The sequence below is a fragment of the Rhinopithecus roxellana genome, chromosome 1, assembly GCF_007565055.1.
Source record: "Rhinopithecus roxellana isolate Shanxi Qingling chromosome 1, ASM756505v1, whole genome shotgun sequence".
Taxonomy (NCBI): domain Eukaryota; kingdom Metazoa; phylum Chordata; class Mammalia; order Primates; family Cercopithecidae; genus Rhinopithecus; species Rhinopithecus roxellana.
This window is the reverse complement of record NC_044549.1, coordinates 93178125-93193293: the sequence shown is the minus strand read 5'-3', so window position 1 is coordinate 93193293 and position 15169 is coordinate 93178125. Positions and strand designations below refer to the sequence as shown.

Below are 15169 nucleotides of genomic sequence, written 5' to 3'. Positions count from 1 at the left end.
TTTTTGAGACGGAGTCTGGCTCTGTCGCCCAGGCTGGAGTGCAATGGCCAGATCTCGGCTCACTGCAAGCTCCGTCTCCCAGGTTTACGCCATTCTCCTGCCTCAGCCTCCCGAGTATCTGGGACTACAGGCGCCCGCCACCTCGCCCGGCTAGTTTTTTGTATTTTTTAGTAGAGACGGGGTTTCACCGTGTTAGCCAGGATGGTCTCGATCTCCTGACCTCGTGATCCACCCGTCTTGGCCTCCCAAAGTGCTGGGATTACAGGCTTGAGCCACCGCACCTGGCCAGAATTTTTTTTTTCTTAAAAAAATTATCAATTTAAAGTTATCAATAAGTAACAATGAAACTTCAGGTTTTTTTTTTTTGGATGGAGTCTCACTCTGTCTCCCAGGCTAGAGTGCAGTGGCGTGATCTGGGCTCACTGCAACCTCCACCTCCCAGGTTCAAGTGATTCTCCTGCCTCAGCCTCCTAAGAAGCTGGGATTACAGGCGCCACCACCACGCCCAGCTAATTTTTTTTTTTTTTTTTTTGTATTTTTAATAGAGACAGGGTTTTCACCATGTTGGCCAGGCTGATCTCGAACTCCTGACCTGAAGTGATCCACCTACCCTGGCCTCCCAAAGCGCTGGGATTACAGTGCTTTTTGAGCTCTCCTTTACCCACACAACCACATGATTAGGTAAACAACATTAGCTACATGCTAGAAATAAGAAAACTGAAGTTATCAAGGGCAAGTAAATTGCCCAGGGCACACTACCACAGGGAAGCAGAACTGAGATTTGAAGCGTTCCTTTCTAGAAGGTTCATTTCACTACCCAGTTTTCAGAATTCTCTCTGGGGAATTAAAAGCCAGGTGCCACACACTGCACCAAGGTTCTTACCCTTAGATCCATAGGTGGTCATCATGGAATCTTTCTGATGCTGTTTTCAAAATCACAGGTGCAACCAATAAGTAAGGGCGCCTCAAGCTGCACCCCATCCCTGAGGTAGAGGACTGTGTGGGAGCACAAAGCTGGCCCTGCCTGATGTGGTGGGTGGCCTTCCTTGTTCACCACCACCACCACCACCAGACAACAGGGCTCTATTTCTCACTGCATGTAATTTTTAGGATAGTGCCATTTCAGCTGAGACACTGATCTCAGGTCCAGTCCTCCATGTGCATGACTGGTAGTGATGCACACCTGCCAACATCTCTGAGCCTCAAACATCCCTCTGTGGGTCCCTCCACCTGAATTCACAAGGCTGCCGCGGGGATAAATACACAGGCATCTGCCCCATCACAACTCCCATTCTCCAAATGTTTGCTATCATGGTTTGCCAATTTGGATAGCCAATACCCCATATTGGCGATCCAAATTAAATATAACAAACATGTAAGGGCTTGCAGCAAAATCATTCAAGTAGTGTCTGAACCAGTTAAGAAAATATAGCTCAGGCTACTACCTTAGCTGGTCACCCTCTACCACCAAAAAGCAAGTATTTCCCCTTCCCATTCCCCCCTCCTTTTTTTTTTTTTTTTGGAGACAGGGCCTTGCTCTATCACTCAGGCTGGAGTGCAGTGGCATGATCTCCGCTCACTGCAATCTCTGCCTCCTGGGCTCAAACGATCCTCCCACCTTAGCCTCCTGAGTAGCTGGGATTACAGGCATGTGCTACGATGCTTGGCCAATTTTTGTTAGTAGAGAGGAGGTTTCACCATGTTGCTTAGGCTGGTCTCAAACTCCTGGGCTCAAGCGATCCATGGGTCTTGGCCTCCCAAGTGCTGGGATAACAGGTATGGGCCACCATGCCCAGCCACCCATCTCCCTTCTCTTGCCACCAAATGCCCTTAGGTAACTTAAGTCTTCATGACTTTCTCACCAATTACAAAAAGGCTTTATTATATTTTGCTAAATGTTAATTGCTTTCAGTATGTCTCCAAACATTATTTCACCACTCATTCTTACAACAAGTTCAGTGAAGATATGCTTATCTAATATTGTACAATATTGTTGTGTTCTGTAACACTCTTTTGGGAACAGCTTAGATGTAGGTAACAAGAGATGCCTGTGTATGAAAGTGCTTCATAAACTGTACTGTATAAATGTAAACTACTACCATTTTCAGGTAAAATCAGAGAATAAATGTCTCTGTTGTTGGAAGTGCCCTCTCAGGACTCATCTAGTCCAACCTCCGCAGTGACTGGATGAGGGCTCAGACTGAGGCCAGAGGCACGAGGCTCGGGATCGGAGAGTTAGAGGCCAACGCAAGGGCAGAATCTGCAGTCCTAGCACAGCGATCTTTCTCCTCCCCTGTGTAATTTATCTTTAAAAACACTGATAGTTTTCTGGTGCTGGGAGCACCATGTCCTTTAAAACTTATAAATTAATGGATGATTACAACAAAAAGAACTTTTTACCTAGCCCTCAATAAATAGTTGTTGATGTAATTGGAAATTTGAGGTTGAACTGTTAAAGATCGTCTTGGTCACTCCTCTCTCGTGAAGAAACCCATCGACTCAGAATCACCTCCTGCAACCAATCAAAAAAAAGACCATTTCTTAAAACAGAAATGTAAGACCATTCCGGGTAGCTGACACCACAGCTACATTTCACAAAGAGCTGTCTATATAATGATGATACTGTTCCCATCTTGATAACAGAAACATCTGGAGAAAATGAATGGAACAATATAAACCTTACAAGCATATAGTATCTACTTTCACCAGGCAAAGATTTTAAAGTTAAGCTTGCCTCTGCTGTGGTATTCTACCAGCACATTTCAGGAACAGGTGGGCTGGATGAAAGCTACGATTTTACATTAGAGCTAGGTCTGTGATGGCATTGCTGTAACTGGGCCAGCTACTGAGAAGGGAGAAATGAGGCTGATGGGCATTTTATGAAAAACTAGCCTAGTGGAGACAAGTGGGACCAACTGAAGGGAGGAGGTGCTGGGGCCCTGGAGACCACAGGTCTGCAGGGGGCAGGGTGGTGTGAAAAGAAGAAAGGGTGATGAGTACAAGAGAGGATGACAACAGTGACATACTGGATGTGGGGAGGAGCCAATGGCAACATTAAGGCTCTACACACAGAGGGAGGGAATGCAGAAACACGGACACACACTAGACGACTCGGGAAGACCAGAGAGAAACCAGCCAAGATGACAGGAGGCACCTCGGTTCAATACAGAAGCCCAGAAGCAGGAGAGAGTCAACAGGGACACCTCTGGTCTCTGGGAATGAGACCTGTGAGAGGTCCTGGCCTGACCAGGGGGTCACAGGCCACCTGTGAGAGAGCAGTTTCAGCTGAGTGATGCAGACATCACAGGTAAAAAAGTGGGGAATCAAGGAATAGTGGAAGTCAGCATAGATTTTGTGTCCAGTGCTTCAGTGGGGAAAAGGTGAGAGACTTACAGAGCCTGCCTGAGAAGGCTTTGTTACCAAGGCAAGACTGTATTCATGTATTTTCTTGGGACCACATGTTCCAGATACACTATGATGCACAGAATCTTTGGGATGACATGAATTTCTCTGAGTTTACCCACCTGAACTTTAATTCTTTTCATACATTCTGGTGACTCCATTTCCTTATCAGTCATAGTTGAGGGTTTAATCAAATAGCACAGCATAAGTTCCTATTGAGAAATGAAAAACCACTTCTGTATCCTACAAAATAATAGTACAAATTTGGATGTATCAGCAAGAAATGCAGGTGGTCTCCAGTCCCTCTCACTGTGCACTCCAAGTGGAAACTCACAGACACATCAGTTTCCTTCTGGGGACATCATAACTGGGATTTACATTCTAAGTACCTACCATTTAGTAATCACTGAACATGGTAAAAGTTATAAGCAGATACATTCATTATAAACACAGCATTAAGAATACTAAATATAGTAAGTCCTCACTTAATGTCCTTGATAGGTTCTTCGACACGGACTTTAAGTGAAACGACATTGATATGGTTTGGCTATGTCCCCAACCAAATCTCATCTTGAACTGTAGATTAGATTATGGGGGACGGTCCCCATGCTGTTCTTGTGATGGTGAGTTCTCATGAGATCTGATGGTTTTGTAAGGGGCTTCCTCCTTCCCTCATCCTCTCATTCTTGTTCCTGCCACCCTTTGAAGAGGTGCCTTCCACCATGATTTTAAGTTTCCTGAGGCCTCCCCCACCATGTGGAACTGGGAACTGTGAGTCAATTAAACTTCTTTTCTTTATAAAGTACCCAGTCTCAAGTATTTCTTTATAGCAGCATGAGAATGGACTAATACAGATGTACAGCAGGTCTTCAAATAAACTTCAACATTGTGTTCTTATGATGAGAAGAAATTGTTTTTGTTATATGGTATTCGCCTGAAGTTGCAGTTTCCAAGAACATATCAACAATGTTAAGTGAGGACAATTAACAGTGTTAAGTAAGGACATATTAAGTATATGCTACGAGTCCCCTAAAATGGGCATAAAAATACTAGAAACAGTATAGGCTCCCTAATTTTCTACAGGACCAAGCTAAAGCCTAGGCAACCTAACCTGCTCTAAAGGGCAGTCATCTCCAGCCCTGCAAGACCCTCCGGCTTCAGCCCCACCTCACCTCCAGCAGCACGAGGATGAAATTAGAGGGTATGTACAATTTGTTCTCAGCCAGCAAATCACTGAGTAATGAAAACACACACAGCTTTCTTTCTTGATAGTCCTTGTGTAACCTGAGTTCCTCCTATCTCTGATGGCAACAGGAAGGATATAGTGAAACACAAGCCAGGGAGCCAGAGAGCTGTGGGTTTGGATCCCGAGTCTGCACATGAGCCGTGTGATCTTGGATTACTCACTCAACAGCTCCAACCTTGGTTTCTCATCCTCGGGATGAGGATAACAACAGGGTGGGAAAGTGCTTAGCAATAAATATCAAGTCCCTTCCTCTCTAAGAGATCTGCAGACTTTCAATGTTTTGGCTCCTTTGTGAATATGTGTATGAGTGAATGTTAAATGTCAGTATAAAACAGGCCACATAGCAACGAAACCCCTGGGAAGAGAGGCAGTGCCTACTCAGATCAGATCACCATGGGAAACCTCAAAGCTCAGTCACTGGAGCTCAGCAGCAGTTGGGAGGGAGGGGACAATAAAATGTAACGTGAGGGGAGGACAACTTCTAGCGCAACAAGGGAAGGGTACAAATGACCCCTGCCAGCATGTCACTGGCAGGAATGTTACGAAGTTTCTACAGGTAACTTTTTTGATTCTACTACATGTAAGAAAAAAAAAATTGAACCATTTAAGTGACACTCCAATGGCAAAGCTGATGTTGTGTTACCTTAGAGACATTAACGGAAACTCTGCTCAAGGCAGCCAGGGACTTCCAACTGAAAGGCCTGCGGAGACAGCCTTCAAAATGGTCATCAACTAGCTCGATAATGACAGAATAACTGGAAAACGCAGAAAAAGCATTTTAAAAGTAAGCATGAAATAAACCTGTTTTAAAAGAATATTATTTGTGCTACCAAGAACAAAGATACAGAAAATAAAATTTACATCATCTGATTCTAAATTCCCCTAAACTGCTATTGAGAAAATATTAATGAAAAATTCATACTTTAAGTTACAAACTTTCAGGCTGATTCCAACACTTACTTACAGCAAAAAACAAGTATTTTTCCCAATGCGAAAGTTCTAAATTCACACAACTGTTTAGACACTGATGTTTGTTTTGTTTTGTTTTTGAGATGGAGTCTCGCTCTGTCGCCTAGGCTGGAGTGCAGTGGTGCGATCTTGGCTCACAGAAACCTCCACCACCCAGGTTCAAGCAATTCTCCGCCTCAGCCTCCTGAGTAGCTGAGATTACAGGTGCCCGCCACCACACCCAGCTAATTTTTTTTGTATTTTTAGTAGAGACGGGGTTTCACTATCTTGGCCAGATTGGTCTTGAACTCCTGACCTCATGATCCATCCATCTTGGCCTCCCAAAGTGCTGAGATTACAGGTGTGAGCCACTGCGCCCGGCCTAACTGATGTTAAGATGAATTATGGCACAGATTAACTCAATGTTTAACACTAGAACATATAGTATCATAAACTATATATCATCCTATATATAGTATAATGACATTAGTGTGTAAGGCATGAACATATAGCATCTATTCCTATCAGGCCAGGAAAAACATGACTTTTGTTCCTATGGCACCAAAAAATTAAATTAGAGGCCAGAAATTCCTTGTGTCCGTTTAACCCATCAATTTATTTAAAAATCACTCCAAACCTTGCATGGTAAAATGGAGGGCCTTTTCGATACAGTACTGCAAAGAAGAAAGAAAAAAAAGAAGTATAACCACTCAAAATAACGAGAGAGGAATAAGACTCAATAAAAAGCTTGCTTTTTTAATTTTTTTCTTTTCCAAAAGGAAGCAAATATTCTATTACCTATATGTAGATAGATAATCTGCAATATGCCTTGGGGTCTATTTTTTCAGATAGGGTCTTGCTCTGTTACCCAGGCTGGAGTGCAGTGGCATGATCATGGCTCACTGCAGACTTGACCTCTTGGGCTCAAGCAATCCTCCTCAGCCTCCTGAGTTGCCAAGACTATTGGCGTGCACCACTACACCCAGCTAATTAAAAGAAATTTTTTTTTTAGCAACAGCATCCCCCTATGTTGCCCAGGCTGGTCTTAAATTCCAGTGCTTCAGTGATCGTCCTGCCTCAGCATCCCAAAGTGCTGCGATTACAGGTGTGAGCTATCACACCCAGCCCCTGTCATCTATTTTTAAAATCCAAACTTATTTTCCTGAAACAAAGTGCAATTAATAAAGAAATCTGTTGCCAAGAGCCTAACACCTCATCCCACCCTACAAATAAATTCCAAAGTCAAAGTACAGGCAATCTTGCCTTGCTTCCTGTCTTACACTCTCCAGAGTGAGTGTGAATCATACTGAGTGTAAAATTCATAGAATGTGGATCAATATTTTGTTATTTATTTCAGATCAATGTAATGCAAAGTGTCTGACTCGCTACTCTGGCCAGCTACTGTGACAGGGGTTGGTAAAAGAGAGGAATAAGACTCATGCCTATTTCAAAGAAATTCAAAGTCAAGTGATAGAAGTCATAACCATACATTCCATTCAAGTATCAGTTTGCTCCACTATTGAGGACCTGAAGGAGATGGGGGAATTCAGTCTGTGGAGGTCGAGAGCCACTCAGTGAAGGAGCCTGGGGCCAGGGACTCTGCCACATAGACTCTGGAATCTGGCAGGGAACCCTTCAGAGGCATATGGTCTGTGGCAGGTACTGGCTAACTGTTCACCAAATCCACTTCTCTCTCCCCGAGGGACATGGCCAGACCACAGCTCTCATTCTCCTGTGCAGTTAGGTATGGCCAAGTGTTGTGTGACACTTCCATGCTGACCCGTAAAACCCTCCCTTATACAAACCCTCTCTGTGTGTGTCTCTTTCTTTCTGAGGGTGACTTTTTTTTTTTAAACTTTTTTTTTTTCTTTTGAGACAGAGTCTCGCTCTGTCGCCCAGGCTGGAGTGCAGTGGCGCACGGTCTCTGCTCACTGCAAGCTCCGCCTCCCGGGTTCATGCCATTCTCCTGCCTCACCCTCCCAAGTAGCTGGGACTACAGGTGCCCGCCACCACGCCCAGCTAATTTTTTGTATTTTTCTTAGTAGAGACGGGGTTTCACCACGTTAGCCAGGATGGTCTTGATCTCCTGACCTTATGATCCGCCCGCCTGGGCCTCCCAAAGTGCTGGGATTACAGGAGTGAGCCACTGCGCCCGGCCTGAAGGTGACTTTGGAAGCTGTGTGCTGAAGACTGGGAGCCACCAGGAAGCAGTTCCTAAAGCATTTTTTGGAGTTGATTGGGCCACCAATCAGAGATAGCCGTGTTGGATTTCACATGAACAAAAATGAACTCTATTGTTAAGCCCCTGAGACTTGGGGTTTATATGCAATTACAGCTATGGGAATTGCCATAACGAACACAATTACATCTGTAAGCTGTTAGCTGTCCTCTGTGCTAAAACCAGCACAGGAAAGTTCAAGGAAAAGTTTTGTTTCCCTTGAGGAATGGATAGAATTTTCCTTTTTGGACAGATTAATCCTGTAATCATGTTTCTCTTTGGCTCAGGAAGCTCAGAGTCAAATTTGCAGCATGACTTTAGTAACCATATAGGACCCCAAGGGCGACACAGCAACCCTTCACTTAGTCTTGTTTCGCATCTACATTTTCCATGGTCACATTTCCTGTCTGTATTTCCTATTTAAGTTGTATTTAAAGCACTCAGCAAGTCAGCTCAAATTCACTGTGGCACAAATGTAAGTAAATATCCAAACATATAATTCTCAACTTTTTGAGATGGAGTGTACTGGAAAGAAACCATGTACTGAAATGAAAGTGAACTCAGGAGTTTTGTTCCCTGCCCAATCTTCGCTCCTCAAGTTGTATGCCTTTAAGCAAGTTATTAACTTCTCTGAGCCTTGGTTTCCAAAATCCTAAAATGAAGACATCGGGGAAATTGAGATCTTTTCTAGTCCTCAAATGCCATTACCTGTAATCAAACACACATCATTAATCCAATATGCACCTGGAGCATTACAGAGCTTGAAAGTAGCTCACACCCACAAGGCAAGTAATTTCTGACGACAGACTCCGACACAGCACAGCTTAGTTTAAGCAAGAACACTGGTAGTAGACGGACCCAAGGTTAGGTCAGCAGTGCCAAGACCATGGGACAACTCTGCATGTCAATTTCGTTATAAAAAATGGGGGTTATGCTGAAGGCAGAAGTATTAGCACAGTGTATGACATAAAGTAAGTATCACAGTTACCTATGCTAGTAACAATTACTGTCTGTGTGGATTAATGACGAGGATGCATTCTAAGATATGAGTCCTTACGCAATTTCACTGTTGTGTAAACATGGTAGAGTGTACTTACACAAACCTAGATGGTACAGCCCACCACACACAAAGGCTATGTGGTATCACTTATTGCTTCTAGGCTACAAACCTGTTCAGCATGTGACTGTGCTGAATCTGTAGACAATTACAACACAATGTTTAAGTATCTGTGTATCTAAACATAGAAATGGTACAGTAAAAATACGATATAAAAGCTAAAACCCGTACACCTGTATAGGGGACTTACGAATGCAGCCCGCAGGTCTCCAATTTGCTCTGGGTGGGTGAGTGAATGTGAAGGTCTAGGTCAGTACTGTGTGCTAATGAACACTTTATAAACACTGTACACTTAACCTGCACTAAAGTTATTTAAATTTTTTTTCTTTCTGTCTTTAGGTTTTTTTTTTTTTTTTTTTAATATATATATAGAGACATGGTCTACCTATGTTGCCCAGGCTGGTCTTGAACTACTGGGCTCAAAGGATCCTCTTGCCTTGTCCTTCCAAAGTGCTGGGATTACAAGGGTGAGCTGCCACGCCTGGTCTCTTTTTTCAATAATAAATTAACCTGGCTGGGTGTAGGTAAACAAACAATGAACCATGATGGATATGACCGTGGTCCCATTAGATTTATAACAGAGCTGAAAAATCCCTATCACCTAATGACATCGTAGCCATCGTGCTGTCGTAGTGCAACGCATTATTTGCATGTTTGTGGTGATGCTGGTGTGAACAAACCTACTGCACTGCCATTTGTATAAAAGTTATTTGACCGGCCAGGCATGGTGGCTCACGCCTGTAATCCCAGCACTTTGGGAGGCCAAGGCAGGTGGATCACGAGGTCAGGAGATCGAGATCATCCTGGCTAACGTGGTGAAACCCCGTCTCTACTAAAAAATAATAAAAAATTAGCCAGGCGTGGTGGCGGGCGCCTGTAGTCCCAGCTACTCCGGAGGCTGAGGCAGGAGAATGGTGTGAACCCAGGAGGTGGAGCTTGCAGTGAGCAGAGATTGTGCCACTGCACTCCGGCCCAGACGACAGAATGATATTCCGTCTACCAAAAAAAAAAAAAAGTTATTTGACCAAAATGTTAGGCAGCACATGACTGTATGATGGTAGTAATGTACTCAGGGGGAAAAATGAAATTGTTTTACAAAAATACCTCCCAAGTAGAAAGATGAAAGCATAAGAAGTCTGAGAAATAGTAGACATTTAAAAAAAGATCTGAGGGCCAGGCACAGTGGCTCACACCTGTAATTCCTGCATTTTGGGAGGCTGAGGTGGATCACTTGAGGCCAGGAGTTTGAGACCAGCCTGCCAACATGGTGAAACCCCATTTCTACTAAAAATGCAAAATAAAAAAAAAAATTAGCTGGGCATGGTAGTGCACGCCTGTAGTCCCAGCTACTTAGGAGGCTGAGGTGGGAGGATCATTTTAAACCTGGGAGGTTGAGGCTACGGTGAGCTGAGATTGTGCCATTGCTCTCCAGCCTGGTGGACACAGTGAGACCTTGTTTCAAAAACTACATAAATAAATAAAAGTAAATATAAGGTCTGAAAGAACAGGGAATATAAAAGGAAAGCTCTTTCTTACAGAAGAATGCCAGATAGAGGTGTGGAATGAAAAACAGCTACTTACGGTATCACTTCACAAATGACTTGTTTTTTACAAAAGGAAAACTGTAATTATATGACAGACATTCACAATGGCCACCATCAAACTTAGCATCACTACAGCAGGAAAACCTGACTTCATGCACTTCCTGACACACTCCAATAAGCACACACATCACCTATGTGTGCCAAGAGAACCTGAGCTTGAGTCTGATCATCAGGAACAATCAGACATACAGATAATGGGGAACATCCTAAAAGACATCAAAAAAAGTCAACGTCATGACAAACAAAACAAGAAGTTAGAGTGACTGTGTCAGACTGAAAGAGGCTGGGCACAGTGGCTCATGCCTGTAATCATAGCACTTCAGGAGGCTGAGACGGGTGGATCATCCATGGAGGCCAGGAGTTCGAGACCAGCCTGGCAAACATGGTGAAACCCTGTCTCTACTAAAAATACAAACGTTAGCCCAAGCACGGTGGCAAACACCTGTAATCCCAGCTACTTAGGAGGCTGAGGCAAGAGAATCGCCTGAACCCGGGAGGCAGAGGTTGCAGTGAGTGGAGATCGTGCCACTGCACTCCAGCCTGAGCGACAGAGCAAGACTCTGTCTCAAGAAAAGAAAAAAAGAGAGAACAGAGATTGTAGTGGGTTTAATGGCAGCTCCCAGAAAGATATGTTCATGTCCTAATCCCTGACTTGTGAATGTGACCTGGAATGTGGAATGTGACTTGGAAAAAGAGTCTTTGCAGATGTAACTAAGCTTAGAATTTTGAGATGAGATCATCCTGAATTAGCTGGATGGCCCCTAAATCCAATGGCAAGTGTCCTTATAAGAGAAAGGGGATTTGACATAGACAAACATGGTAGAGACTGGAGGAATGCAGTAACCAGCCACCAAATGCCTGGGGCCACCAGAATCTAGAAGAGACAAGGAATGGATTCTCTCCTAGAGCCTTTGGAGGGAGCCTGACCCTGCTGACACCTTGATTTTAGACTTCTGGCCTCTAGAACTGTGAGAGAATGAATCTTTGTTGCTTTTAAGCCACCCAGTTTGTGGTAATGTCTTATGAGCCCTAGGAAACTAAAAGGTAGATATAATAACCAAATGCAACTGTATCAAGAAAATCTAAGCCGGGGCCTGCATGGTGGCTCATGCCTGTAATCCTACACTTTGGGAAGCCAGGCAGGAGGATGGCTTGAGCCCAGGAGTTCGAGACCAGCTTGGGCAACATACAGAAACCCCATCTCTATAAAAATTACAACCAAAATAGCCACAAAAGACATTACAAGGACAACGAGAAAAATTTAAGTATAGACTGGACACTTAGATGATATTAAGTAATTCTAATTTTTCTCAGGCATTATATGATATGTAGGAGAATGTCCATATTCTTTGGAGGTACACATGAAAAATACTTATGGATTAATATGGATTAATCATGTAAATGTAAAGGATATTAACAAAAATACATCAAAATTTGACCAGAAAAACAAAACCAGGAGGTAGCTTAGAAAAGAATCAAAGGCCCTGGTGCTGTGGCTCACGCCTGCAATTCCAGCACTTTGGGAGGCCAAGGCAGGCGGATCACTTGAGGTCAGGAGTTCAAAACAAGCCTGGTCAACATAGCGAAACCCCGTCTCTACTAAAAATACAAAAACTAGCTGGGTATGGTGGTGTGTGCCTGTAATCCCAGCTACTTGGGAGGCTGAGGCAGGAGAATGGTTTGAACCTGGGAGGCGGAGGTTGTGGTGAGCAGAGATCGAGATCGCGCCACTGCACTCCAGCCTGGGCAACAAAGTGAGACTTTTGTCTCAAAAAAAAAAAAAAAAAAGAATAAAGAGGAAGATGGGAAGAAGACAAATCTCCTTGTTCTGCGACAAATAGAAAGCTGCTCTGTTGACCTCCATTCTCGGACAGAACTGTCAGTCTCTGGGCTGGATGTCACGACAGGTCATGGTTCCTTCTGGGTCTGGAAATTCTATAACTCTGCTAGCTTTCAATGACTCCCACCATTCCATTTCTGTGCTGGGACTTCTAATTTGCAGAAAGCTCAGAAATCATACTTATCAGTCAATGCAAATCCCCAACTAGGGTTGGCTGGGAAGGAGGCTTAGGAGTAACCAGACCTTTGGGTCACACCAAATCAAATCAAACCGTAACTGTCTACATAAGACAACAACATAAACCCTGCGTTAGTTTTTGGCTTCTTAGCAGGCAACATGACTTAGGCATGGTAGGAGGACAGGGAGGACAGACCCACAGAGCCCTAATCTGTGTACTTAACAAGCTGTTAAGTACTCTGGCAACTTACCTAACCCTTCTAAACCTCAAACCCCTCTGCTACAAAAGGAGGCTACTACTACAGCCCTCACAGGAGTGTGAAGATTAAATAAGACAAGGGAAGAAAACACCAAGGCAAGGTGCCTGGCTGGCCCTAGGAGCCGGCAGCCAGGGAAGCTGCTCAGTGGGGAGTGTAAGGAAAGGTTCCCTCTTGGCTTCTGTCCTGGCTCCCCCAGTAGGCGATCAAGGTCAACCAGCTTGGCAGCTGCACTTGATTTGAGACCCGTATCACCTCCCCCAAATACTGCTCCTGGAATGAAATTTGATAGACAAGATTTATTCAAGGGAAAAGTTTCCCTGATAAGATGTGAATTTCATAATGGTCTTATATCACGAGTCACTACCTCTCTAAGGAAAAACAATTGTTAAGAGTTTAGCCTATGTTAGCAGTTCTAGGCTTCATGTGATTAGGTCACTGACCTTCAAAATTAAAATAATATTGTTAAAAAGCAGCAGGAACTGTGCAGCCATGCCTGAAGAAGAGGCAGAGTTTAGGAAGAAGCTCCTCATATCCCAGGCTAGCACTGCTCAAGAACCTTTGCTTATGCAGTGAATGTGAAGACACTTTTAACACTGATGCTGGCCCAGTCTGACTCTGTGTGAGTCAGAGACCTGGTCCCACATTGATTGTACAAGGAACTAGAAACAGATGATATATCCCAGTGGAGGCAAAGGTCCCCAGGGGAGTTGTAAACTGAGCAGTTTATCTTTTTTATTTGCAAAATTCTATCTATCTGTCCATCTATCTATTCATCTGTCCAACCATCCTTATAAGGCAGAATATCTTTGAGGAAGTTTTCTCTATGCATCATCCAAAGTATAACTTGGTAATTAAAATAAAGTTGCAGGCAAAAGGGCCACAGTATGAGATTAAGAACATTAATAAAATAGAACAATTATAATATACTGTAATGAAAGTTATGGGAATCTGATCTCTCAAAATATCTTAATTTTAATTTTTATTTTTTAAGAGAGTCTTACTCTGTTGTGCAGGCTGGAGTGCAGTGGTGTGATCTCGGCTCACTGCAACCTCTGCCTCCCAAGTTCAAGAGATTCTTGTGCCTCAGCCTCCCAAGTAGCTAGGATTACAGGCATGTACTACCACACCCAGCTAATTTTTGTATTTTTACTAGAGACAGGGTTTCACCACGCTGGCCAGGCTGGTCTCAAACTCCTGACCTCAGGTGACCCACCTGCCTCAGCCTCCCAAAGTGCTGAGATTCCAGGCCTGAGCCACTGTGCCCAGTAGATATCTGAATCTTTTGGACTACAGTTGATCTTGGGTAGCTTTGACTCTGCTTTTTCTTACAGTCCTTATCTGTTCCTGAAACTACGTCATGTAGTTACTTGCTTGTGTGTCCCCTCTCCATCCCCCTAGAATGTAAACTCCATGAAGGCAGCTCTGTTTGTCCTGTTCACATCTGTATTCTTGATGCCTCAAACAGTACCTGGCCCACAGCAGACCCTTAGTCATTATCTGCTGAATGAGGAACTCACCTGGTCCAGACCCTCATTTTAAGATAGGGGATGCAACGGAATACTATGCAGCCACAAAAATGGACAAGATCGTGTCTTTTGTGAGAACATGGATGGAGCTCCAGGCTATTATCTTTAGCAAACTAACCCAGGAACAGACAACCAAATACCGCATATTCTTACTTGTAAGTGGGAACTAAATGAAGAGAATTTATGAACACAAAGAAGAGAACAACAGACTCTGGGGTCTACTTGAGGGTGAAGGGTGGGAGGAGGGAGAGGATCAGAAAAAATAACTACTGGGTACTAGGCTTAGCACCTGGGTGATCAAATAATCTGTACAACAAACCCCTGTCACATGAGTTTACCTATATAACAAACTTTCACATGTACCCTTGAATCTAATTTTTTTTTTTTTTTGAAGTCTCTCTCTGTCACCTAGGCTGGAGTGCAGTGGCATGATCTCAGCTCACTACAACCTCTGCCTCCCAGGATCAAGCAATTTTTCTGCCTCAGCCTCCCAAATAGCTGGGATTACAGGTGCCTGCTACCACACCCAGCCAGCTAATTTTTGTATTTTTAGTATAAACAGGGTTTCATCATGTTGGTCAAGCTGGTCTCAAACTCCTGACCTCAAGTGATCTGCCCGCCTGGCCCTAAATGTAAAGTTAAAAAAGTTAAGTAAATAAAGTATTGATTTAATTAAAAAAAAAAAAAGATCAAGGGAGGCAGTACTGTTAGACATTTCTAAAAGCCTGGGCTCCAGAATTCAAAGCCCAGTTCTGCAAGTTACTGGCCCTGGAAACTATTATGGGCAATGACCTACTTTTTCTAAACTGTAGTCTCCCTATCAGAAAATGA

General features: G+C 43.6%; 1 protein-coding gene across 10 annotated transcripts in view; it reads right to left on the bottom strand.

Moving 5' to 3' along the window:
* Positions 1 to 1850: 1850 nt before the first annotated feature.
* The window catches only part of TSEN2 (tRNA splicing endonuclease subunit 2), a 49644-nt gene continuing 36325 nt past the window's right edge, over positions 1851 to 15169 (bottom strand). For 5 of the 10 annotated variants that reach the window (XM_010377294.2, XM_010377295.2, XM_030928034.1 and 2 more), the window contains 4 exons: positions 6234 to 6270; positions 5292 to 5403; positions 3525 to 3614; positions 1851 to 2512 (listed from right to left, as the gene is read on the bottom strand). In XM_010377294.2, coding sequence (XP_010375596.1) covers positions 2453 to 2512; positions 3525 to 3614; positions 5292 to 5403; positions 6234 to 6270 — 299 coding nt within the window. In that variant the 3' untranslated portion in view covers positions 1851 to 2452. Of the gene's footprint in view, positions 2513 to 3524; positions 3646 to 5291; positions 5404 to 6233; positions 6271 to 7665; positions 9010 to 15169 lie in introns of those variants that run through there. The other 5 variants (XR_749502.2, XR_004056547.1, XR_004056542.1 and 2 more) reach the window with 5 other exon arrangements.